The 27204-nt window shown below is 38.9% G+C and overlaps 2 protein-coding genes across 4 annotated transcripts; both read right to left on the bottom strand.

Annotated features, from left to right (window-relative positions):
• Nucleotides 1-82: 82 nt before the first annotated feature.
• Nucleotides 83-3409, bottom strand: hspa1b (heat shock protein family A (Hsp70) member 1B). The gene is made up of 2 exons (XM_032573007.1): nucleotides 3242-3409; nucleotides 83-2137 (listed from the first exon to the last, which is right to left on the bottom strand). The coding sequence occupies exon 2, from the start codon at nucleotides 2116-2118 to the stop codon at nucleotides 202-204; it is 1917 nt and encodes a 638-aa protein (XP_032428898.1). The 5' UTR covers nucleotides 2119-2137; nucleotides 3242-3409; the 3' UTR covers nucleotides 83-201.
• A 261-nt stretch (nucleotides 3410-3670) lies between these two features.
• ahcyl1 (adenosylhomocysteinase-like 1) lies at nucleotides 3671-25700 on the bottom strand. Of its 3 annotated transcripts, XM_032573040.1 has the most exons (18): nucleotides 25325-25700; nucleotides 25047-25253; nucleotides 15618-15732; nucleotides 13294-13437; nucleotides 12110-12210; nucleotides 11897-11999; nucleotides 10926-11020; nucleotides 10716-10822; nucleotides 10188-10304; nucleotides 9107-9170; nucleotides 8903-8991; nucleotides 8651-8721; nucleotides 8405-8499; nucleotides 6813-6911; nucleotides 6614-6682; nucleotides 6452-6530; nucleotides 6204-6324; nucleotides 3671-6119 (listed from the first exon to the last, which is right to left on the bottom strand). In XM_032573040.1, the coding sequence occupies exons 2-18, from the start codon at nucleotides 25236-25238 to the stop codon at nucleotides 6113-6115; spliced, it is 1668 nt and encodes a 555-aa protein (XP_032428931.1). In that variant the 5' UTR covers nucleotides 25239-25253; nucleotides 25325-25700; the 3' UTR covers nucleotides 3671-6112. The 3 variants fall into 3 exon arrangements, with proteins under 3 accessions (XP_032428931.1, XP_032428923.1, XP_032428939.1); XM_032573032.1 differs by having other exon boundaries at nucleotides 25047-25700; XM_032573048.1 differs by lacking the exons at nucleotides 25047-25253; nucleotides 25325-25700 and adding an exon at nucleotides 18617-18710.
• Between the last annotated feature and the right edge of the window lie 1504 nt (nucleotides 25701-27204).

Raw genomic sequence — 27204 nt, 5'->3', positions numbered from 1 at the left:
TTGAATCTCATGTGTATTTATTCTTATCACCTTAAATGTTAAAGTACTTAATCAACACTGAATGGTTAATAAGAGGCAAATGTTATTTTTTGAACATGTTTATTATAAATATGTGTAAAAATAATGAAAAACTTTCTTTTTTTTCAGAAACCAAACATAAGTCAGAAATCCTTATCCAGCAGTCAAATGCTGCAGTTAGTTTTAGTCGACCTCCTCGACAGTGGGACCCTGAGTGGCTCCTCCAGCCTGACTGCTGGAGCTTCCTGCCGCTGCACCTTGATACAACTTCGCCACGACCGGTTTGCACACCCTCTCCAGCTCATTCTGCTGATGTTCATACTCCTCCTTCTCTGCCAGCTGGTTGTTCTCCAGCCAGGAAATTGTCTGGTTGCATTTGTCAATAACCAGCTTTTTCTCCTCCTCACTGATTTTTCCTTTCAAGGCGTCGTCTTCGACGCTGCTCTTCATGTGGTAAGCGTAGGACTCCAGGGAATTCTTTGCCGCGATCTTTTCTCTCTGCTGGTCATCCTCCGCCTTGTACTTGTCTGCATCCTGCACCATCTTCTCGATCTCATCTTTGCTGAGTCGGCCCTTGTCGTTGGTGATTGTGATTTTGTTTTCTTTGCCCGTGCTTTTGTCGACGGCAGACACATTTAGGATGCCGTTGGCGTCGATATCAAAGGTAACTTCGATCTGTGGCACGCCTCTGGGAGCAGGAGGAAGACCAGAGAGCTCAAACTTCCCCAGGAGATTGTTGTCCTTTGTCATGGCTCTCTCACCTTCATAGACCTGAATCAGGACTCCTGGCTGGTTATCTGAGTATGTGGAGAAGATCTGAGTCTGCTTTGTGGGGATGGTGGTGTTTCGCTTGATAAGAGGTGTCATAACGCCACCGGCTGTCTCAATGCCCAGCGACAAGGGTGCCACATCCAGGAGCAGTAAATCTTGGACATTTTCTGAGGTGTCACCCATGAGGATAGCAGCCTGGACTGCTGCACCATAGGCCACCGCTTCATCAGGGTTGATGCTCTTGTTTAGTTCTCTACCATTGAAGAAGTCCTGCAGGAGCTTTTGGATTTTGGGGATTCTTGTAGAGCCACCAACTAGGACAACTTCGTGGATCTTGGATTTATCCAGCTTAGCATCTTGTAGGGCCTTCTCAACTGGCTCCAGTGTTCCCCTAAAGAGGTCTGAGTTGAGCTCCTCGAAGCGTGCCCTTGTGATTGAGGTGTAAAAGTCAATGCCCTCAAAGAGTGAGTCAATCTCAATGCTTGCCTGAGTGCTGGAGGACAAGGTCCTCTTTGCTCTCTCACAAGCTGTGCGCAGTCTCCTCACTGCTCTCTTGTTCTGGCTGATGTCCTTCTTGTGCTTTCTTTTAAACTCCTCCACAAAGTGGCTGACCATTCGGTTGTCAAAATCCTCTCCGCCGAGGTGTGTGTCCCCGGCTGTGGATTTCACCTCAAATATGCCATCCTCAATGGTCAGGATGGACACGTCAAAAGTGCCTCCACCAAGATCAAAGATGAGGACGTTGCGCTCTCCTCTTTTGCCTTTATCAAGGCCGTAGGCAATGGCTGCAGCTGTCGGCTCATTTATGATGCGGAGAACATTTAGTCCGGAGATCACTCCAGCATCCTTTGTGGCTTGCCTTTGGGAATCATTAAAGTAAGCTGGCACTGTGATGACCGCATTCGACACCCTCTGTCCCAGAAAGGCCTCAGCTATTTCTCTCATTTTAACCAGGACCATCGAGGAAATCTCTTCAGGACAGAATGTCTTAATTTCTCCTTTATATTCCACCTGGACTTTGGGCTTTCCGTTGTCGTTGATCACCTTGAACGGCCAGAGTTTCATGTCAGACTGGACCACCAGGTCATCAAACCTTCTTCCAATGAGCCGTTTGGCATCAAAGATCGTGTTGGTGGGGTTCATGGCAACTTGGTTCTTGGCAGCATCTCCGATGAGCCTCTCTGTGTCGGTAAAGGCCACGTAGCTGGGAGTTGTCCTGTTGCCTTGATCATTGGCGATAATTTCCACTTTTCCATGCTGGAAGACCCCGACACAAGAGTAGGTGGTGCCCAGATCGATGCCAATGGATATTCCCTTAGCTGATGACATCTTGCTGGTTGAGATGAACCTAGATAGAATCAGAATTAAAATAATTTTATTTTAAGGGTAATCTCTGATGAAAGCCTTCAAAGTGAAAGAAAACTGTTAGGATCACTAATGCTGATTAAAAAAACCTTTGTGTTCACCATTCATTTAGACATCAGTTTCAGAAAAGTTGGCCTGCAGTTTTATCTTTTTAACACCTACAGTGCAGCTTTGAATCATCTCCCCGGGCTGTTTTACAGTCATTCAACACTTTGACACATGTGACTAATACACCTCACATTTCAATATAGCTAGGAACATGTTTGGATCATCAAGCGACAACTAAAACATTGAACTGAATGGAGTAGGGCTAGTGTTGCCCAGAAGAGGTCTTGAAATGGGACCTTAATGCCCCATCTGTAATTTTGTTCTGACTACAATTTATAGGCCTCCGCCTTTTCAGAATAACATATTGTAGGCGAAGTAAAATGCCTTAAAGTTTTTTATTTCAACGTAGGATCTCAGTTTCTTTACATGTACAGTATGTACCTTTTCTAATTGCCTTGAGTAATAGCACCTAATTGTAGCACATTTTCATAATAGTCTTTGTACTTGACCTCTTTTTGCCACTTAACTCAGACGTTTAATATATTTCAGCTAAATTCAATAGATATGCCTGTTTGACGACAGTGAAACAGCATTTCTGCAGTGATGTATTAACTGGTTAATGTTAGTGTCTTTTATTGGACTGTTTTTTACTGATATCCTTTTTAGATTTCTTCCTCCTCATAAAGCAAAAAGAGTTTCATCCTCTAAGTTTGATACCACAGTTCAAATTGTGTTACCTTTAGCACATTTGTAATAGATTTTATGGAGCAAATTGTGTGTCTTCACATCAAAATATTTGACTTACATTTCCAATGACTTACTGCTACAGACTTAAAGAGTAAGACTCAGCATGTCTCATTTGAACCAACTCAAAGAAATTAAGATGAACCTTCACACAATTTTCTGTCAACAGATATTTTAAAGCATTTTAATAAAAAAAGATAAACCGACTGAAATAATCACTCCTTTCCTTTTCATTCTCCAAGCGTTTTCAATTACATGTTTTGACTATTTAAATAGTAGAATTCCAGCTACTTACAGTCAGTGGTGATCTCCTTGTTGAGGAAAAGGTTCGAGGTTCGTTCTCGTCAGCTTCTGCCGTCAGGTGTTTCTTCTGAAATAATGCCTGGATTGAGTCAGGCCCGTTGCATATATAGTAACACCCTGGTTTCCAGAAGGCTCCCAGTAACCCCTCCTCCTCCTTCAGGCCCAGTGAGGAAACTGATAATATTAGAAACTAATGCAGCTAGCTTGGAGCGTGAGAGAGTGTGTGAATATTCTGGAGAGGGAGAGCAGATTGACGCCCAGCCAGCAGGGTTGACTGAGAGGAAAGCAATGCAGGGAATGCAGTGGCGTTAAGGCTCATTCTGGAAGCCAGGAGGAAGTTCTTGCTGTCTTCAACTCGAATTTTATCTCTAAAATGACTCATTCTCCACACACACACAAAAAAAACTCCACACTTTTAAAGTCAGTTAAAAAGCTTTGCTTTATTGCTGATTTAATGCAGGAATTTACATACATAGTACACACTTAAAAGTTATTTTAATCACATAAATGGTTAATTAAGGTGACACAGTTGAATCAAATTAAGACAGTGACAATCATATGCCAGACATAAAGTTCATTATTTTTCGTAAAATACATCTCATATGTTAAAGTTACAATTAGTACCATAAGCAGTGGAAGGAAGACGTTACATTTAAATAGGTTTTGTTAAAAAAAGGAATGATGATTCGCTAAATTAAGGTCAGCGCTGATGGTTGGTATAGAAAACCTGTTTCAAAACAAGTTCGGACACTCATGGGATTTCCAAACTGGAGCAAATAGTGCAGATACTCAAACCCATTAAAACTTTGGGTCTAAAGATTTAATGGAAATAAAATGTAACTGTTCAAATGAGGTTTCTCTGCTGCTAGCATTTGGTTCTCACAGACAGAAATGTTAGTCTTTTATTTTTTCCGATAAAAACAATAATTCTTAACCGGAAAGATCAAAATTTCTCTTTCTGGAGAGAGAAAAAATCGTGCATTTTTCTTCCATTTGAAACAGTGTCCCAACCTCTTTGAATACAGGATTATAAAAAAAAATCAAAAAGGCACATTCATACCATGGCCTTTAAAGGCATCATTCAGGCAAAAGGTGACGGAGATCAGGACTGGAATGTGTCAGAGCAAATGGAAAGTTGGAAATAAATGAGGGGAGTCACTTATTGAGAGAGCTCTTGTGGCTTTTCTCTTCAGGTTTTTCCCAAGTTCCCTTCAGGTATATGTAAAGCCTTTATTTTTAACACATACTGTACTGTGTCAAAACTAACAATTTCTGTTATTTTTTTCTTTTGTTAAATAAACTTCTTTAGATTGTAATGTTGAATTGCAGTGCTTTTAAAAAAGTATTCACATCCTTTAAGCTTTTTCACCTTTTTTACATTTCAACCAGAAACTTCAAGGGATTTTATTAGATAAAGCAACACACAGCAGCATATTTGTGGAGTGAGAAAAAAACGATTAATGGTTAAAATTTTTTCCTATTTGTTTTGCAAATAAAAATCTGAAAGTGAGTCAAGCACTTATATTTGGCCCCTTTTACCACAATGCCCCTACCTTATCAGTATTCATCTGAAAATGGAAAAATGATTCATTAGTCAGAGAAGCAGAACAAGAGGTTACTCTGGAGGAGCTGCAGAGATCAACAGCTCATGTTGGAGAATCTGTTGACAACACTACTACTAGTTGTGAACGCTACAAAAAGGATTGTGGAGAACGAAGGCAAAAACTTTTACCACAAGCCGCATAGAAGATTTAGTAAATATGTGGAGGAAAGTGTTCTGGTCAGATGACACAAAAGTAAAACAATTTTAGCTAACAGTTTTGCACTTTGCAGTGGAAAAGTGCACACTGTCCCCACTGTGTAACATGGTGGTGGCAGCATAATGCAAGGGGGATGTTTCTCTTCAGCAGAAATTATTGGAAAGTTGTCAAGAGTTAATATGGGAGTCCGGAAAGGAAACCAGAGGCAGCAAGTTTGAGACGGGGCTGGAGGTTTAACTTTCAGCCTAAACAACCAGAGCTACAATGACATCTGAACCAAAGGCCTCCATCCAATCAGAATAACTTTGAACTATTTTGCAAAGAGAAATGGACAAAACGTTAGTCTCTAAAGACGTGCAGCTCTAATTTGAGTAGAAGGTGGTTATACAAAGCTTTGACTCAAGGGGGGAGAAGAAAACTGCTGGATGTAAGACTCTTCAGATTTTTATTTGTATACATTTGGAAAATCCCGTATCCTTCAACTGCCTTGCGATGCTGTCAAAAAATCCCAATAAAAATATTGAAGCTTTTGGTTGTATTGTTACAAAAAAATGCATATAAACACATTTTTTTATTCTTCATGATCTAGTGGATGTTACCTTTTAGGGCTTATGTGCAGGCAGCATTAAAAAAATGCTTTCATGCATACGAAACGACTAAGATAATGTGCATACCATCACAGAGCTTGCTTTGGCTCAGCCTAAACTCTGGTTCAAAGAATGTGCCCATAAATTCTCCACACCACTGACAAACGAAACAGAAACGGCCATCGTTTGGCACTGTGCGTTAAATAGAGTAAACGAACAAATCGACAGCTCTGTGATCAGGAAACAAAAACTCATTAACAACTAAATACACGAAAACATCAATGCATGCAAGTAGGATACTCTCTGAACACAAGACAGACCCATGTTAGTTCATTATATATTATAAGTTCTCTATATGTCTTATCCTGAAATATTTAGATCTACTCCTAAGGTGCTATTAATAAGTTACATTCAGCATAAGTAAAATAATTCCTCCGTTTTGCAGTAGTTTAGAAAATAAAATAGATATCTCTGTTTATCCCAGGGCAACGTTTCACTGAGTAGCAGACATCTTTATTAGTACCTGTGAAGTAAAGAAAGTGTTAATGGATTTCTTTGTTGTATTATAACAAAGCGTAATCATAGGAAATCACAAATTGACCCCAACCTGTAATAATTTGGCTTAAACGGGCCGTTCTTGTTCAGCCCCATGTACTTAGCCTGCTCATCGGACAGCTCTGTCAGGTGGGCATCAAAGTTGGGCAAGTGCAAACTGGCCACGTACTCATCTTGGAACAGAGACAGAGAGTAATTTATTATAGATAAAGAGGACATCATCCTCAGCTCCAATAAATAAATGCTGTAAACCCTTTTGGGAGTCATAAGATGGCAGCAGGGATTTAGGGAAACTCCTACCCATTTTCTTGGGCAGAAGATACACATCTTGTTTGTATCGTCCTTCTGGAGCATTGTACAGCTCAATCAAGGCTAGAGCCTACAGACAACACAGAGCCAACAGTAGATGTAAGACTTATTTTACAGCAACACTTGCAAACATTATACCGCAATAAAACTGACCTGAGTAGTAGCAGTGATGGACAACACGAACGTAGGCACTGTAGAACAGCTCAGATTTAAAAGACGACCCTGAGGAAAACCAGAACGCATGCAAAGCGTTTATCATAAGTTCAGTAAACAAACTAAATAAAATAGAAGTAAAGTCTGAAGTATGTCAGGAACAGTGAGGTTTTACTGTGAACGTCTCCTGCGACTTTACCTCTGCCAGCACAATAACCCTTTTCCCATCTGGCCAGATGATGTGGTCGACCTGAGAGCGAACCCTCTCCCAGGTCAGCTCGGGGCTGCGTAGACTCGCCTGAAGAGCACAAAGGAAAATATACACACACACACACACACGCACATAAAATAATTAAGAAGGGAAAAATTAAAAGCCATCTGCAACCGAACCAAGCACAAATGAGCTTGACTGTGCTGGGTTTCTATCACATTTGGATGAAAAGATGAGCGTTCACCCCGTTTAGAATGGTGGTGCTGTGACATAAAATCACAGGAAAATCAAAGCGTTGGCCTTTCTGGGCGAACAAAGAAATGTAACTATAAGATCATTTACTCATCAGTGCTTTCACCACCGTGTCTATTCAGTACCGAATCAGATTGGATAGGGGATCAGAATTATATAACAGTAGGTATCAGGATGAAATTCTACTCCCGGTACCTGATGATGGTCTTCTGTCTGATTTTGTTTTCTTCAATCCACGCTACACAAGTTGAGGTGTGGGCGATATTCACGTGCACAGCTGATTCCGTGCACATTATTTTGTTGATTGACTCTGGGTTTTTCGCTTCGCATCTATGGCTTTTTAAGCTTTTACTTTGATGTTCACAGTGGGAAACAGAGAGAAGCCGCATCAACTCCTCAGATTCTCACTGTGTCTGTAACACGATGTTCCCTGCTTCCCTCAAGCATGAAAAGACACTGTGCAGCAGAGGGCGCTGTGCTTAGGGCATTCTCAATAATTGTCTTGTAATTGTACAACTCTAAAAACAATGTTTAAAGTCAATGTATGTTTTTGTCTGCATAAAATTAACTACAATCATCATGGATTATATTACAAGCTAAATTATAAATAATGAGACGTAAACAGAGAGTAAACAAACCACTCCGGATGTAAACATTTTCAGCAGAAGCAGGACGGTAGCTATAATTTTGAATCAGATATATATTACGAAACAAATCTATTTTATGGAATGTGTTGCAGGAACATTACAGTAACTTTCTTAACCACATTGAGAAAGGTTGACCTGAGAAAACTCTGGTTGGGATAAAATATCTGCAGCTTTCAGTCATAAATAGAACAACCTCAAAATAAAGTTGTGTAAATAAGTATTTTTAATGTATTCAGGGTACATGGCATTAATTTTATTACCTTTAATGAAGTATCAGACTGTGACTTAGTGTTGGCCGATGCCTGTTCTTAAATTGTTCAAATCAAGTAACAGTTAGTCACTCCGGGAGTAAAAAGGAAAGATAGAAATATTGGGCTGAGAAACCAAGCCAGTTTAAAGGTCATATTCCACATTCCTCACCATTAATAATAGATGGAGCTTAACCTCTTCACATCTAATCACCCTAATTGCTAAATCAGGAGCTTTATAATTGTGATAAATTCCAGCAAGGAATAAAACATGAAGGCATATTTGCAAAGCTCACAGGATTATAAGAACAAAGAACATAATAGGGTTTTTCCCCCATGAAAGTGTGTGAATGTCTGCCAAGTTGTGCTTAAAACAGGCAATTGTTTTTTAGTGGGAACTTTTCCATAAATAACAGAAAAACAATTAAATTACCACATCGATCTCTGTATTGGAATGCCCCATATTGCAGACAATGCAACCATTTTTCATTCGGTCAAGGTGCTCTCTGGAAACAACGTTCTTGTTCCCTGCAAATAAACAAACGGAAACTGATGACCTCTGAAGAAAATCCCTGAATCAAAAGGGAATGATGTTTAAAATGAGACACATTTTTGCACATGGCCAACGCTGTGCCCATTAAAGCAGAAGTAATAGATGGCACTGCATGGGGCTCCATACCAGTGCAAGTTATCACCACGTCCATCTGCCGGATGACCTCGCTCAGCTTGACCACTCGAAATCCGTCCATGCTGTGCGGACACAAACCAGATCTTAGTATTTTGTTTACACAAGAGAGAAAATAAGCGAATGAAAAGATGACATAATAATGCACTAGTTAGCATCGCAGCTAATTCAATGCACAACACAGAAATTCTAGTGGCGCACATTTATTGATGGAGGAGTGCCGAATGGTGATGTGCAGTGACTCACCATGCCTGCAGAGCACAGATGGGGTCAATCTCTGTGATGCACACAATGGCGCCAAGGGCTTTAAGAGCAGTGCAGCAGCCTTTTCCCACCTACAGATCACAAGGCAGTGCAATAAAAAGGTCAGCTGCACCAGTGGAAATTCAATCATTTCAAGTAAAAGCTTTTGTTCTTTGCTTTTTTTTTTTTTATCTAGGAATGACTCACCTCTCCATAACCACACACAACCACTTGTTTGCCTCCAAACATTATGTCTGTGGTCCTTTTCAAGCTATCAGAGAAAAGTAAAATAAAATATCACAATCCACCCGGACCATCTTTATTTTATTATTTTACATCATTTAAAAATAAAAAAAAATGGTAGCAGTAAACATCAGTAATTAAAGACGATGTAAGGAGAAACATTGTATTTTTGTCTTCACTATCAGACATGAAAACAGACTAAATGTTTTCTGTTTTAGGTCGGTTATAGTTCTAAAAAAATATTTCTACTTACTAAATGTCATAATAATGTGAGAAGATCTTTCCTATTTTCTTTAAAATATACACACACTTCATATTTAGACAAGAACAATACTGTGGATATACTGAAGAAACATCTACAGCAGGGGTCTCAAACTCCAGTCCTCCAGGGCTGCTGTCCTACAGTTTTTAGATGTGCCACAGGTACAAAACACTGGAATGAAATGGCTTAATTACCTCCTCCTTGTGTAGATCAGTTCTCCAGAGCCTTGCTAATGACCTAATTATTCTATTCAGGTGTGGTGCAGCAGAGGCACATCTAAAAGTTGCAAGACTGCGGCCCTCGAGGACTGGAGTTTGAGACCCCTGATCTACAGCATGGCATTGACAAAGTCAATGTTTTGAGATGCTGCGACAGATTGGCGACCTGTCCAGGGTGACCCCGCCTCTTGCCCGGAACGTTAGCTGGAGATAGGCACCAGGACCCCTCCCAACCCCACTAGGGACCAGAGTGTAAAGAAAATGGATGGATGGATGTTTTGAGATTGTTGTCAAAAAGCTCTGACCATACTCTCATTGACTGTTTTTTGGGCAGAAATAAAAAGATGTGTATGATAAAAGTGTGAAACCTGTGGATTTTAGTAAATAAAAATAAACAATACCCCTCCTATTATTCTTGCATTTAAAATGGATTTTATTTTGGTAGTCCAAACGTCTTTTAGCAGGAAAAAGCTTAGTCTGATTAATGTTAGACAGTGTGAAAAAAGCCGACAAGTCTTTTTATACAGCCTACTGTAAATATTTAAAATTTTCTAATCTTGCTCACCCATCCAGAATAGATTCACGGCAGCAGTAGAGGTTGTCAAACTTCTGCTTCGTAACCGAGTCGTTCACGTTCATCGCAGGGACGCACAGTTTGCCTGCCTTAGACAACTGATACAATCTGGGAAGACAAATTAGGAAGTCCTTTTAGGCCAATCAGGTCACATGACACCTTTGTTCATATCCAATGAAAGCGAGATGGACGTCTTTATGACACTGAGCTTTCTGGAGCCTCTGGCTAATTGAGTCTATGGAAGCGTATATTTTAGCTGCGTCATGTTTCTCCAGTTCCCTGAAGTGATATAAGGGCAAAGTCCTCTTAAACCCACAGTGACCTTTATCAATACCAACATGACCTATATAACACCCTTACATGTTGTTCCTGTTGACACAATATTCAGAATGTTATTTATAAGCAAATGCATTCAGGTAAATTCCGACTTTTCCAGGAAAACAGAGAACAAATCGGAAGCATGAAGCCTCGGTGGAGCAGAGATAGAGGCTTGAAATGAAAATGATAAAACTGTCTGACCTGTGAACACCAGTGACGCTCTCCTCCACGATTCCTCGGACCTTCTTGAACACGCTGGGATACTTCTTGTAAACCCAGTGAGTCAAATCGCCACCATCGTCCAAGATCTTTCATTTGAACCAAAGAGGAGATCGTTTAACTGCATCAAAGATTTATGAATGCCCCAGAGAGAGAGGTGTTAAATTCATGATTCAACTGTACTCATAATACCATATTGGCCTGCCAGCCGTCCCTGTTGACACAGCGATCGATGCACCACCAGAAGTCGTCCTCTGATTCACCTTTCCAAGCAAACACAGGTACACCTGCAGGAAGCAACACACACATGACGAGCAAAGACGGAGGCCCATTAGGGTGGCATTACATAATAAAAAACACAAGCATGAAACGGTTAACTTTCAAGGTCACTTAGAGTTCATTCAGACTTACTACTAAGATGAAGTAAAACCTAATCTACTTTTATCTATTAAAATGTAGGTCACTACAATAACAGGATTTTATTTTTGCCTAGAATACAAATTTGATAGCTATGGCTATCCCTCACACTGTATTTACTCATGATGTTCTTCTATACAATGGTTTTGAGGCAAAACTTAAAATACAAAAAAAATCAAAAATAAAAACAAATTAGATTGAAGGATCTAAAAAAAAAATTTTCTGTTTTGTTGTAGCTCAGGATTCCAGTCAAAGTTAAAGGAAATGTCTCTATCTGGATGCTTGTGATACATTCAATTATAGATACTTAGTACTGATCTACTGACTGTGATTATATGAAAAATACTCAAAATAAGACATCCAGCCATATTTTGTGTAGCCATTGTTTAAAAATTATATATTTTTTAAACACTTTTACGCAGGTAAAAATTATCGAATGAATTGGGGTTTTCTCTAATAACCCATAGATAATGTCCACGGTGAAAAAAAGATTGTGTTGCTGCTGCAGGTTTGGTCAAAAACTCCCCCAAAAAACTGATTTTTAAAAAATTTTTCTGAAGTGTGGGGGAAAATCCCTGTTATTCATATGCGTTGTAAAATTCAGATGATTTATTATGTTGCTGTTCAGGTAAATCTCGACTTCATGTTACCAAGGAGTTGAGCGATTCATTTCAGAAAACATCATGCTTTAAGCCAGTAGATTATATAGAAAAAGCCCCACAAGCTTCTGGAGGGGACGATCTCACCAGTTTCAGCGAGAGCAGCGGCCACCTCGTTTTGAGTGGAGTAGATGTTACAGGCAGTCCAGCGGCACTGGGCCCCGAGGGCCACCAGAGTTTCAATCAGGACCTAAGAGGTGATGATGGATTGAACACACGTGTATAAAAAGTTAGGAGATGTGAGCTGTAACAAAACATCAGCTGGACCTGCAGAGAACAGGACGAGAGGACAGAACGTACGGCTGTCTGAGCAGTGATATGGGTGCAGCCCACTATCTTCGCCCCGGCCAGGGGCTTCTCCCCCTGGGCTCTCTTCCTCAGCGAGATCAGGGCAGACATGTCTGTAAAGCAAAAATATAATACTTAAAAGCTACGAACATTTGTTTCTCACTTGAAAACAAATTTTAAGGGTTTTTTGGGGGGGAGGGGGTCAATAAAAAAACTCAGCTTAGGGAGTCTCTCTGATAAGTGTACATTTATGGACTGGACATAAAGATATGCTATAATTTGGAAAATAAAAATGAAAATTGACCATCCACAAATTGTATATTTTAACTTTTATATTTTAGGTGTTCAAGTAAGGAATGAGTAAATGAAACATTATTTTAAATGCTGGAAATGTTTAAAGATAGAGTCAAATAGTGTATTTTCCAACATGCTTGGGGACCCCTGAGTTAAACAGTAGTGTGATGATTGATATAAAAATGCTACATGAATCAGAGCAAATAAGCTACGTTTGTATTTTTAATAAAGAAAAGATGAGAGTCTGAGTTTGATTGGAATGAGTGACTCATTAACAGCATTTTTTTTAAATAAAAAAGTAATAATAATACTAATAATCTCTTTCTACAAGATGGTTCTAAAAAGAACGGCAGGAATATGACAAACTACTAGAACAACAGCAACATACCATCTACAGCCCTGCAGATTTAAAGCCTAATAAACACTTGTCAGGCATTCACATACTTCCCTTGAACAATGTAAACAGCTAAAAGCACAGCAGACAGAAGTGAGAGACTACAGCACTGCATCTTTGAGCGTTGAAAGTAAAAGGACATACGAAACGATAAAAAAACTGATCTGTAATAATGTTTTCAGAATAACATCAGTACTGAATAAGATAGGGTCTTAACTGTTGTGAAATTAGAAGATAAATTATAACAAGTTGTGTAGTGGTAGTAAGCAGTTTTTTGGCAAATATTCAGGAATAAGAAACTGCTTTCTTTGTTTGTTTCTTTGTTTTTAGAAGTTTTAAAAAGCAGACTGCCTAACAGCAAAACGATTTTGTCTCCTTTTACTGCAGAGTAGAAGAAAAGCTGCAAACTCAAAACTACACTAATCAGGAAACTACAGTTTGGGTTTCAACTTCTGCAAAGAAAAATCTACATTATCTTCTACATAAGATGTTATAACTGTGTGGGTACCTTGCTCTGCTATTTCAATTTCCCGCCGTCCAAATTCAGCCTGTTTGATGTTCTTCACACAGAAGTCGGTGCTGCCGTGGCTGTTGACCTGGGCTTTGTCCCGGGGGGAGGTTTCATCATCCGAGCTGTCGGTGTAGGAAGCAGCTGGAAAACGAAGAACACAAAAGCTCACTTTTGTGTTGAAACACACGAGCGGAGGCAATAATGAAATCTATACTTCAAATCTATTGTGAGAAAGAAAGGACCTCTGTGTGCACTTCCTGTGGGGGTGTGCGTGTGTGGACATGCGTGTATTTATGGCGCCTTGACAAAAGTATTCACACCCTCTGAGCTTTTTTTCACATTTTGTCACAGTCCAGTCACAAACCCCTAACTTGTTTAATTGAGATTCTATGTCATAAATCAATGCAAAGTAGAGTATAATTGTGAAATGAAAGGATAATGACAAATGGTTTAAACATTTTTTATAAGAGTTGAAAACAGTGGTGTTAAGTTGTACGCAGCTCCCCTGGATCAGTACTTTGTAGAACCAGATTTGCCTACAGCTATAGTGGAAAGTCTTTCTGTGGAAGGATCAGCTTTGAAAAGTCCAGAGACTTTTCTTGCTAATTCTTATTTGCAATAGCTGCAACTCATTCAGAATGGAGGTTAGTAACATCTGCTTTTAAAATAGGTCCACAAACTCTCTAAAAGGTCTCGACTTTGACTGAGCTAATTTTGCACATTAATATATTTTGAACAAAACCATTTCAAAACTATACTAGGACACTCTGCCCTGGTGTCGATTTTTCCTGGTCTCCTGCAGAGTATTTAGCTCCATCCACCTTCCAATCAGCTCCAACCATATTCCCAGTAGTTGCTAAAGACAAGCATTCCCACAGCATGACGCAGCTCCCACCATGTTTCACAGTGAGAAATAGCACTTTTATTTTTCCCACACACAGGACACTTTGATTAAAGACAAAATCAAAATCAAATCAAATCAAATTTTATTTGTATAGCACATTTCAGCAGCAAGGCATTTCAAAGTGCTTTACCTCATAACAAACACAAAAACACAAAGTCATGCAACAAAGACTCAACAATCAAAACACTACATCAAGTCAAGTGCCACCATTAAATTCGTAATTGATTATGTTTCAAATACAACTCTAAACAGGTGGGTTTTTAGTTGAGATTTAAAGGAAGCCAGTGTTTCAGCTGTTTTACAGGTTTCTGGAAGTTTGTTCCAGATTTGTGGTGCATAGAAGCTGAATGCTGCTTCTCTTTGTTTGGTTCTGGTTCTGGGGATGCAGAGCAGACCAGAACCAGAAGACCGGAGGGGTCTGGAAAAAAAGTTACATTTGGTCTCATCTAACCAAACACCTTCCTCGACAAGTTAGCTCTGGTTTATGTACCTCACTCAACCCAAAACAGGATTCGAACCTATTAGTTAGAACAAAAAGGTCCTGAGAAACTCCTATTAGTTTATACAGAGAAACTCCTGGTGTGCCTATTCTTATTCTGTTTAGCGACCCAGAACAGGAACATTTAGTTTCATACTTCACTCAAACCAGAGCAGGAGTTAGAACAATATCTGGAGAAACTACTCATTACCTCAGTTAGTATTAAACTTTTGGTATCGGAGCAGGACCTAGAGAAAGTCCTGTTAGTTTAAAAAAAACTAGAACAAACTTAGAAAGTATAAAATCAAACAAGGAGAACCAACATCTGGTTTTATCAGAACAAGAATCCAGAGAAAGCCCTACTAGTTTATAAATTACTACATATTGGTTCCCCACTTGTTAAAAGTGGGGAACCAATATGTAGTTTTATACTTTTACTTTTCTTTTTTATTACTTTATCCAGAGAAATTCCTATTACTACTTAGTACTTTTTGTTTTTTTTTCCTTTTCTGTCGTTATTTTTGTTTGTATTTCCTCTAACTCGTGTAAAGTCCTTTGAATTGCCTTGTTGCTGAAATTATGTTATATAAATAAAATCACCTTACTTTACCTGAAGTCTTGACATGGTATATAGTACATGGTTTTATTTTACCAAATCTATAAGCCCAACATCATAAACTGACGTCTGTTTTTCGACCTACCATCGGTTTCCCTTACTTTGTAGCTACCTTGTGTTTCTCTATCACCTAAAGTCCAGATAAAAGATTGAAATTTGTGGCTTCTATTTGAAATACAGTATGTGAAAAAGATGAAGTTTAACATTTTCAACTCAGTGTACAATAGGAAGTAGAGTGTTGCTTTAATTAATATAATGCATAAGTCTTTCAAAATAATATGTCATATGTATGTGTGTTATAAAACCATTAATGCCCATAGTACCTGAGCTGTAGCTGTCTGTGGAGGACTGGGAGATGGAGCGTGAGAGCGAGCGGCGACCCGCCTTGGTCGGAAACTTGCTGAACTCCTGCTTGTCCTCTGCATTCGCAAACTGAATCTGAAAAAAAAGTCAATCAAATGCAACACTGAAATCACACGCAGACAGGGGCAGAAAGTATCATCGCCACACATTAGCAGTGTAGATGCTCGGTAACATGCTTACGTAACTGCTTATATTTGAACTCATTTTGCTGTTTCAGCCTCAAAACTGTCCTTTGAAAAAAAAAGAAAAAGGTGGAAATCAGCTCATTTTTGCAAAACGCAGGTGGATCAGGAAGAAGAAAGCTGCTGCTTATTTTTAGACGCGCTCCGCTGCTCTGTGATTTATGCTTTGTTCAGATACACAGGCTCGAGTTGTTGTTGGGGGCTATTTGTTTTTCATCATGCTAACCGAAGCCTTCAAAGCGCCAAAGATCAAAGCCCTGGAAACACATGAATCAGAACAGCAAAAGCTTGATTAGCGTCTGTATGTTGTAACCTTGCTTTTCGTAAAAGTCGTAACTGTTATATAACTGGTTAGACACCTGGTTATAACAGTTATATCGTAACTGAATGTGGTCTTTGGTTCCAGCATCAAAACACATTTTTCCAGCTTATGAGCTTTAGACAGATGTAAAGAAATATTCTGTTACATCACAGTCCCATAAGTAATGCTGTTCCTCAGCAACACAAGGTCTCCAGGGTCGTTCCATTTTGCACATTTTGTGTTTTGTATAATTGGTGATAGAAAAAAATACAAGCTTGGACAAATCCTCTCAGAAACTAGAGATGCACACTGGAATCACCTGATCTTCAACTTGATTGACCCTTATCGGTGATCAGCTGGTCAGAAAGTTGAAGATCCAATCTTCATCTTTTTTCTGATCTGTGAGCTTCACACAAGATATCGGTAACAACCAAAGTAATGCAGAAATCAAAATTAATGCATTAATTTCAATTAATTAATTAAGGAGAGAAAATCTCGTTTAAAAAAATGTATAGTTGCATAATTCAGTAGAGTATGAAATATAAAACTGTTGGTTTTCTTGCATTAAAACCATCTTGAATGTCCCTGCATCTGGATCTGGATGATTAGATGAAGCTACAACGCTCCAGTTTCAAGATATCTCAGCATAATCCACATTTTATTTCTATTTACCAAAGTTTATTGGAATTGAAAGGCTTACTGAGGTAGTATGGTGGCACGTGTTAAAAAAATATGGTTGCTTAATCCCAATTTATTAAGTACAAAGCCTCTAATTAATGATACAGTCTTTTTTGATCATATCCCATCACAAATCAAATCAGATGAAGTTTTGGAAAATAAATTGAAATGGCAGAAGGAACAAATACATTTTGAAAACATGAAGAAAGGGAGGTGCAAAAAGGCTTAGAAAGTCAAGAAGCCACTGAAATTCTGTAAGAAATTAGAGAAAATTCCTTCCGCTTTGTACAAATTATGTTAACTGATTACCTATAAAACGGTTTGTCATTTTCAGGACAGCATAAAGAGTGGCACAACTGGTAAAAGCAAAAGGACTTTCACAAATAAAGTCTTCTTTGGCAAAATATAATAATGTAATTATTATAGTTGTATGTATTTCTAAACTTCTCAATGTTCCTATAAGCTCTCTTGGCGCCACACCCCAAAAGTAAAAAGAACTGAATTTCACCATAAAACAGCTCTAGTCAGGCAGCCCCTCATATTTCTGACAAAAGGAGTCAAAAGAATAGTTAGAAGAGTTGTTCAAGACCTTAATGGAACAAAATATGACCAAAACATGACTAGATCCTGATCAGGAGTGGCTCTGACAGCCATAATGTCTGCCTTTCCAAGAATTCATACTCTTGTATCCATAATCGCGCTTTGATGTTGCGTCCGTCTGTCTGTCAGACAGCGCTGTGTAAAGTCATAACACTGTACAGTGTCATGCAATCATGGCTGATCCCCTTGCAGACACACAGACAAAATGCAGAACATTTTTCCTGTAAGTCCTCTCTAACTCTCGATCATTCGACTTCTCTGTCTTGGTGGTGTTGCAGTGCTGCTTTAATTCATTGACTTCCCACACACAGTTCACACCGCTCCCTTTTTGAGACACTTTGTGACAATGCTGTCGGGCTCCCTTGACCTCTTATTTTCAATGTCCGTAACTTGTGTTTGGAGTGCAAACTGTTGAGCAGGCCACTGGAGTTGACAAAACACACAGGGACGATGAATCGGTGGGCCAAACAGCTAGTAGAACAAAACCCCCGAGCGACATGCACTGCATCACATACACTGACCAAGAAGAATGACAGTACAGCTCAACCTTGATAAAAATTGCTGAGGAGTTAACGATTCAAAGACTTACATAAATACAACTAAAGCCAAAAAGCTAAGAGAAGCATCACGTGGCTCAGTTTTCAGGAAGTGACCTCACGGTTGGATGGAAGGGATTCATTCTCCTGCAAAATACCGACGAGATAACGGCAAACATAGTAGTTTCAGTCTCTTAACTTCTTGACCCTATGATCCCTCGGCCCAATGTTCATCACACCTCGACTTCAGCAGTCTACCATGCAACCGAACAGAAACTCAAGAAGCTTGGGAGTCTGGGTGAGCAGAGCAGATCTCTGCATGGCTCTGTTTTCACAACCCAGACTGTGGCCTTTCTCACATCACTCAGTACATTGAATTTTCCTCTGGATCGTTTCATGTGGATTCAGCACACACTTTGCATTTTCCTTTCCCGACTGGTAAACATTTAAATAAGACCGTACTCCTGGTTACGACGTATGGTAATGTAAATGATTGTTACTGCCTGAGATAACATCACAAAACCTTTGTAGTTCAATGTAAAACAGTGCTAAACAGAATATCGTAACCCATCTCAAGCCACAAGTGATCCAAACTGACCTCTGCCTGGGAGTTCCAACATCTAGAAAGATAGGTTTCCTGTGAAGCATTACAAGCAACTCACCTGTTCTCTCCCATGTCCATGCTTGTGGGCCATAGCTGCCGGTCACTGTCTACTGCTCGCTTCAGCTTTCTAGCCTACCTCTCTGAGTCCTGTGTGTGTGTGTACGCGCGATGGTACCAGGTGTCCCTGATGCTATTATCCCAGAACACTCCCAGGCAGCTCAGGGGGAGGTTCCCACCTATTACCATAATTTCTAAATGGCCAACTTTGGCTAAAACAGGCCAGGACGTAAAAAGAGAGGTCAATTTCAAACAAGTCTCTCTCTCTCTCGCCGTTTGCTCCGCATTGTCCTTGACAACTCGCTGCTGAAGGCTTCAGTTTTTATTTTATGGGGATTTTTTTTTTTTTTTTTTACAGTGCAGATAGAGCATTGTACGAACCAGAGATATGACGACACCACACGCAAACAAGTACAAAAACACATTTGCTGAAGCTCGTATTTTCAGCTTGAGTTCCTAATTTGCAGCACTAAATGTACTGGGATTGGCAGGAGGAATTAAACCCGTTCTCCATTAGCCTTCTGCTGCATCATTAGGCATCTCTTTAGACCCATCCTGCAGCTAAAAATACCCTTTCTCTCTCAGATAACAGGCCAGGTCAAAGACTTAAGCCGTAGAGTGTTACAGTCGGTCAGTGGCGTAAAGGCTCAGTGTGGCCCCGACATAAGGCAACCAAAACTACTTAACCAGACACCGCCACCGCGGCTCTATGGCACCATCTAACTGTAATCCACACACATCCTCGCCGTCAACTGCTCACAGCTGCTGCATTCAACAAGTCAAACACAGGCAGCGCAGCGGGTAAAACAGGTCACACGGCAAGGCAAGTTTCAAGTGATGTATAACACTGAAATCAGCACACTCCTCCTGGTATGCAAGGGCTACTGTTTAAATCAATGCATGCATGACCGATTACACGGTGTTGTGAAAAAAATACACTGTGAACTAATCCTGCCTTCCTTGCAGACTTTGTGACCTTCAGCTGAAACTATAAGTTCTCCTGATTAAGATAACATGCAGCCGTATTTCATGAATAAACACTTGCAGTACAGCCACACTGATTTAAAGGGGTAATCCAGACTTTTTTCCATGTGGGGTTCTGTTAAGATGCTATATTCAATCATTAACTTGTGGTAAATAACTCTCTTGGGGTCTTTACTTTAATTAAACCAGGATTCTTTTTTCTTTTTTTTAGGTAACAGGGCATCAGAGGAAGTCTAACTTAGAGGTCGGCCATGTTAAACCTAACATCAAAAAATATGCTTAACGCATTTCACGTTGCAGAATGTTGCAGAAACAATCGGTCCCTTCTGTGTGAGTCACTGTGCATAAATAAACCTCAAAGAAATGTTTTGAAGTTCAAGTTATTTTATCATCAAAGTGAAAACGACAATAGAGTTACCTACTTCAGGTTAGGTACTGACTTCATATCACCTCTTGGTATAACAAGAGGTGATATACCAGGGATAATACAATCCCTGTATTATGAATAAATACAGGGATTGTATTTATTCATAACAAGAGGTTATACCAAGAAAATCCAACGTTTCCATATGAATGCTTTAATTTGTCAAAAGATGCACTAAAATGAATTAAATATCTTGAAAGTAAAGGGAACGGTGAAAAACAAAACTTGTGAGGATGTGTTGTAATGCTTCCTTAACTAACTTGAGTTTAAAAAAAAAATAATTTAGACAGAGGATCTGAGTTTATTTTGTTTGGTATCGTCACGTCATCTAGCCTCCACTGCGTGATATTCACACTCAGTATGGAGTGTGAATATCACCCCAGGAGAGGATGATACACTCCTGTGGCAAATGTGTAATCACTTGCATGAAGGGTTTACTGAATTGAAAATGACGAATGTGGGACAGTCTTTAGAGGATCCGAAAGCTTTCATGTTGAACTTCTGTTTTGCAGTCCTCCCCCACCTTGTCCACCTTATCTCATTACAGAATTAACTTTGATTCCTCATCATTTCAGAGTATAATCCGTTCTGCCTTACTCAGACCTCTCCGTCTTGCACTGTGGAAAAAGATTAAAAAATGCGAAACATAAACTATTGAGAACTATTTGGGGGAGACATTAGGTAATCTCGATAATACAGGACATTGATCAAATCTATCAAAAGCTGAAGAACTTAATATGATTATAATCAAAAGGAGAAGAAAGCAAACTGTTTACTTCTATTTGTTGAGCTATAACCTGTAGAAAAATGGTTAGTGCCAAACCCCAGATATGCTCCATCAACATAAAATATTTGATGTATTCTTAACCAAGGTTTAGGAATGAAAAAGATTTTTATATTTTCTTGACCATTTTAGAGTCCCAGAATGTTTAGGCTCTGAGATGATATTTGAATTTGAATTTCTAACCTAACCAATATTTTCCAATCCAAATGTTTTTAGACATTTAGTGATGTTTAAATTCCCTTCAATATATACACAAGTGAATATTACTAAATACATTCTTGCTATAATAGTCTTTTATGTTCACATAGCAAGGCGCTGTGTCTGTTATATCATATTAACACCCAGTTGAACTTTTTCACATTTTGACACAGAATTAACGAACGTCAATGTATTTTGTTCGGCTTGTTTGTGGTAGACCAAGACAAAGTAGTCCATAGTTGAGCAGTGGAAGGAAAACTGACACTGCTTTTTTATGTCTTCCAAATAGAAAACAAATGTTTATTAATATCTCTGAAAAGCCACATGTGCTTTGCCTTGCACTTCACAATTCCTCACTTCTTTGTGTTGGTCTGTCACCTAAAATCCTAACAAATCCCTTCGGGTTTGTGGTTTTACCATGACATAACGTGGAGAAGATCAATAGTGCGAATAAGTTTGCAAGGCACTGTAAACATGATATAACCAAACTTCAAAGTGGGCACGCAGCAGTCCACACCTCCACAGGGATCAGATACAAAATGATGATGCAGGAACAAATTCAATGTGAGTAAGTCCCGTTCTCTGGAGGTCGGTGGGGGGAGGGGGGCGTATTGCATAACTGTTTTGTATTGAAAGAAAATAGAGGAGGAGGCAGAGGTTAGCTGTTCTTTGACTCACCCACCATCACACTCACTCAATCAAATTTGTAGAATTGATTGTATTTATACACCAGACATTTTTCAGACCGTCAAAGTCAATGCAGTGTAAACCAAAATAGTAACGAAGTTTTTCTTCTTACAATGATTTGTAGAAGTCGTCTTTACTGATTTTGCAAACAGGTGACTTGAGTCAGACACTGGACTCTCAGTTTTATTCATAACAAAGCGTTGTTTTCATAAAGCTGATGCACATTCCTATCATTCAATATGTTTGGAAACAGGCTTCCCGGAGGCAGCTCACAGTCCACACAATATTGCCTGTCAGACAGGAAGGAGGTCTAAACTAATATTTTAAAGCCTCTGAGCCCCGCTGCTGGGAACGCAGACATGGCTATCTTTTGTAATTTTTATGTAATTTGGTTCATATTATGAGTATTCAACTTGGTATGAGACGGGCTGTCTTTACAGAAGCTAAATCACAAACACAGACATACAGTAGATGTAGGACAAAAACAAAGATTTAATACCCAGGGTGATTATTTAGCAAAAATAAAGTGAGTATAATATCTATGTTTGCATGACATTAGAAATATGTGGAAACAACCTTCTTTTAATCTGCAGAAATTACATATCGTTCTTACACGTTTATGTTTCTACACTGTAACTTGGACTCATTTAAAGCTTTTCCTGTTTTTGATGCAAAAGCAAAGCAGACTGTGAGGTGAAATCTGTAATGAGACTTTTTTTTTATAGGATAACGAATCGTCACCAGTGTGGATTCAAATCTATGACTAATTTTACGCAAACAACATATAATCAAACATTTGAAGGATCTGGTTGGCTCTGTATTTGAATGACTATGAAAAGGCTTTGGATGTTGGCACATTAATACTAATAAAGAACTTTTAGATTTTGTTGAGTCACAAGAAATAAAACAAGGAAGTACAGATATTATACTACTTATATTATAATATTAAGAACAAACAAAAAACAGTCACTGTTTTGTGAAGATTTACCTATCTAATTCATATACAATTAAATAAAAATCATGTAACTAAGCATGTGTTACATGCTTAGTTACATGTAACAGATGCTTACATGTATCAGATGTAACAGATTACATGTATCTGTTATATGTAAGCATGTAACAGATACATGTAATCTGTTACATGTAAGCATGTAACAGATACATGTAATCTGTTACATGTATCAGATGTAACAGATTACATCAAATGGATTAAAAAATGGATTTTTAAAACTTAAAGTATACTCAGTTTCAGGCCGTGTAACAACATTTAAAAACTGCATTCATGATGAAGATGTAAAAAATATAAACATTGCTGATCTAAAGTTTTCTATTTTCCACAAGAATACAAATTAAGGAACATAAAAATAATGACAGAGTGAAAGGTTATCCTGCTGTGAGAATCTAAGCCTTCTAACAACTACTGTAAAACAATTATACCGAGTATCTTTTTTTTTTTTTAAGGACGTTACATATTCAGGGAACAAAATACTAAACGAATGGCTATTTCTGGAGATAAAAAAACAAAACAAACATCTTCTCCTCTAAATGTGAGCCGGTTCTCAGAAACACAGCCCTCGACCTGTAACATGCAGTGGATAAACACTCAGATTTATCAGGTGCTGGGAACCAGCAGTGAATGTGTAATATGAACATCTGACTAGAGAAAGTCTTTTTTGTTTTGCGCCGTTGTAAAGCAGCCAAGACATTCAAAGTCTTTTCCCTCAGGTGCACAGTGTGCAGTAAGTACACTCTTATCAAGCTGCTCCAAAAACTAATGATTCCCACCCACATGAGAAGCCTGAACTTAGTCAAAGCTGACCGGGTCAACAATGACAGAGTTCAACAGCTAGATGGTTGGACTGGTTAAGATGGTAGAGCTGGATGCACTACTCAACTTTTTCTTGGCGAACTTGATATCCAGTTTTCTTTGACAAGTCCCAATTTGACTTATCCGACATTTTATTTCTAAGAGCTATCAGACATCAAAGGAAAAATATGTACATTAGTTTCTTTTGTAGAAGGGATGATTTTGAACTAAAAATAAAGAAATAAGATTATATTCATTGATGCATCAAAGCGCAGTAATATATTTCAAATTAAACGTAAAACAATGCATCATTATTGAACAGAAGTCGTGGGGTATCTTACTTTGGATACATTTAATGAAGAGAAGATGGAAAAAAAGTGCTTTTCAAGTTCTGATCGAGATTTAATAAACCGTGCATTTTGTCACTTTACCAAGGACTGAAATCAAAGATTTAAAAATAGTCTTTTTGCTCTTTGGTGTTTTCAAGACACACAATACATTTTATCAATACTGCATGGGAACACAAAAAAAAAATCTAAATCAGTTTTCTTTCAAGTATAAATTCTCTGTTTTAATTTTGAAACAATTCAGATTGTTTGAAGGACTTAACCTTATTTTAAAAAGTGGTTTGTAGAAGAAGTAGATTTTAATCCAACTGAAAATTAAAAAGTATGCAACAAGAATATCCTGCAATGAGCCTGTGTTCATAACCTCTACTGGATTTTTATAAAACTCAAAGAAATGCATCAAAGTGCATGCTCTTGGTTGGAGTGAAAATAGAGGGAGCTGTAAGTCTTGAATCACATAATAAATAGAGTTTATTTTCTTTTATAATATCTGACCTGCCAGTCACAGCGCAGAGCCGTTCAAGGGAAAGTTGGCTGATTCTGATTCTTGCTGGATTGATTGATTCTTATCGTTTTTACAATTTTAACATCCACATTCCTGCGCCTCTAAGAAAAGCTACATAAACCAGAGGTTATGCGGGGTTGAATGTTTTCTCACAGAAAATCTTCTATGGCATTAACTACCACATACTTAGTGTGGAAGCTCCCCCCCACATGGAGATTACTAAGGCCTTACATGTAAGCTTTAGGTTTAGTTTCCTAAACAAAGAATATTTACATTAACATTGTATAGAAACAGTATAAGAATACCTAAAGCTTGACGGTAATATTGTCTAAAATGACATGTCACACAGTATTACAGTATAAGTTGTAATTCTTCTATAACGACTTCTTTCATACTAAGTGAAATGGGAACAAATATATATGTCCCACTGAAACTACTAACCCGACTGAATTCCGACTACCCTGCTTTTTAATACCAACTGCATGTTAGTGTTAACTAACTGCATGTTAGTTAACTAAATGTTAAAGAGTGTGGCTTTGCAGCGCATTCACTATGGCTTCTTTCCCCATACTGTCCAGCAGTAGCCGAGACTGCAGCACACTTCTCCGCACCAACGTGAACGTGTCCTCCTCACATGTGACCGGCTGTTCTTTTGCCCAATGGCAGCAAGTGATGGCGGGCATCACGTTTCTTACCTTCTTCACCGACTTCAGAGTCGGGACTGCGGTGAACGCCGCAGAGGGCATCTCTCCAACGTTCATGTTCACGTCGCTGCTGTTCTTGCTGACGGTCAATGCGGAGTATTTTTCCGCGACGTTTTCGGTCTCTTTGACATATTTAGTGGCCTGCTTGACCTCCGTCTTGCTGTCCACTGCCGAGTCTGTCATCGCATCTAAGTGATACTAAAACAAGGAGGAGATGAGAGGGGGGGGGGAAAAGAGAGAAGCCGGTTGTCTGTGGAGTTTAAACTAACGTTAGCTCCGTCCGTCGCCTTCTTTGCTCTTTGGCGTGTTGGTTTAAAAATGACCGAACAGATCCTGTGATCTATATAAGTAAGAATTAGACGCTTAGGTCAAGTTTTCTGGCGTCTTTAATTCCCTATAAGCGCTGCGGAGGCAGTTGCTGGTCCTGCGTTGTGCTGTCAACCTCGTACAGAAGCATCTCTGATGGGAGGGGGGCGGTAGGCTCAGCCTGTCACCTGAGGAAGTGGGCTGTGTTCAGGCGATGATCATCCACACAGACAGCGCTCCAACCGGAGGACGGGATTCGGAACAGAAAGACGGGAAATTCTATTCGTAAAGAGTATTTGCTTCCTACTTGTATAACTCGTCGTCAGTTTGCATAAAGTAAACCTTGGTCCGTAAAGCCTGTTTGACCGTTGCCAAGGAGGCTGAGAACAAGTCCCGCCTTCTTTGCTGTGATTGGTTGACTCTGAGATCCATTTGGACAATCCGCCGCTTCTGATTTGCTGCGCTTTATTAAGCTTAAAGGGTCCTGAACAGGGATAGAATGAGAAAAAAACCCCAAAATGTTTAAATAGTTTTAGCCTGTTTTAAACATTGATATAATGAATTGGGCGGGATCGTCGGAGAGAGAATGCTCGAGTACATAGAAAATACTCGAAATACTATGTACTGTTATGTATCAGTTTGCATATATTGAATGAAAACCAAAAAAAGTAAAAAAATAAATTTAAAAAAATAAAAATGGTCCGAAGGGTAATTGTATCCTCCTCAGAATAAAAATAGGCAATCTAAGAGTAACACGTTACAATTTTATTTGATTTGCTTAGATATTGAAGATTGACACTTCTAATAAAAAATACTTTTATAAAATAAAATAAAATATAAAGAGCATTGTTTTGTGCCTTAAGACCTTAGGTGAAGCTCCAAATTAAGCACCCCTAGGGGTTTCCCTCCACCTTATAGGACAACATCCTAATCAAACAAAAGAAAACCTGGATCATAGTGTGCCATTCCAGGATTATAAGTTCCCCCCATCGTACATCCCTTTGAAAACTTTCTGCAGAGGCCGAAAGTTTTACCAAAAAAAATGCATTAAGGCCAAAAGACTTTGGGGTCACAAATGTCTGGGAAAGAAGGGAACAATGTAAATCCATTACACAACCAGGTGAAAATAAACTCCTACTATTACAATTCATGATAACATTATTTTCCATCTCACATTTATTTGCAAGTTACTGCTGTTTTGCAGGTGAAGATTTTGGACCTCAGTGTATTTTCTTGACATGAATGGACTGTCAAAAGTTAGCATGAATTTGTAAAGTGGAAAAAAAGTGCATGACTTTCCTTTATTTTTCTTACTTAATAAAATTTCTGAAAGTTTTTGTCTTAACTACCCTTTTCTTTGATAATCATTTATAAAATCCAGTGAAACTAATTGCCACTTCCAATTATCACGAGCCCTGGGGCTCCAAACACAGTAGTGGCAGCATCATGCTGTGTGTATGCTGGACAGGGAAGCTGGTCACAGGAGATGGAATATAAATGGAGCCAAATACTGCACACAAAAAAGAAAAACTACTAGAGGCGGCAAAAGCTAGAGACTGACGTGCAGATTCACAAGTGAAGGTATCTGAAGCAGATTTACACCTTGATTATAAATTGCAGGCAATGCATTCAGTTTTTTAAGAAAAAGTTGAAAGCATGTCTATTTGATTCTACATTATATGTACATGCCATTGTGTGGCATCACATAATATTCCAATAAAACACATTAAAAAGTTTGTGGTCGTAACATCACAAAGGTTCAGGATTATGAACACTTTTACAAGGCACTGTATTTGGTTCAACTAAAAAAAAATGAAAAAAAAGTCTGCCCCAGTTAAGACTC

This window comes from Xiphophorus hellerii, chromosome 1 (genome assembly GCF_003331165.1).
Source record: "Xiphophorus hellerii strain 12219 chromosome 1, Xiphophorus_hellerii-4.1, whole genome shotgun sequence".
In the NCBI taxonomy this organism is placed as follows: domain Eukaryota; kingdom Metazoa; phylum Chordata; class Actinopteri; order Cyprinodontiformes; family Poeciliidae; genus Xiphophorus; species Xiphophorus hellerii.
This window is presented reverse-complemented; position numbering and strand designations above follow the sequence as displayed.

Coding starts and splice junctions, on each gene's coding strand:
- hspa1b (XM_032573007.1), bottom strand. CDS start 2,118: ATGTCATCAGCTAAGGGAATATCCATTGGCATCGATCTGGGCACCACC.
- ahcyl1 (XM_032573032.1), bottom strand. CDS start 25,238: ATGACAGACTCGGCAGTGGACAGCAAGACGGAGGTCAAGCAGGCCACT. Junction 15,733..25,046: donor CTCTGAAGTCGGTGAAGAAG/GTAAGAAACGTG, acceptor CTTTTTTTTCAG/ATTCAGTTTGCGAATGCAGA. Junction 12,211..13,293: donor AATTGAAATAGCAGAGCAAG/GTACCCACACAG, acceptor TTTGCTTTACAG/ACATGTCTGCCCTGATCTCG.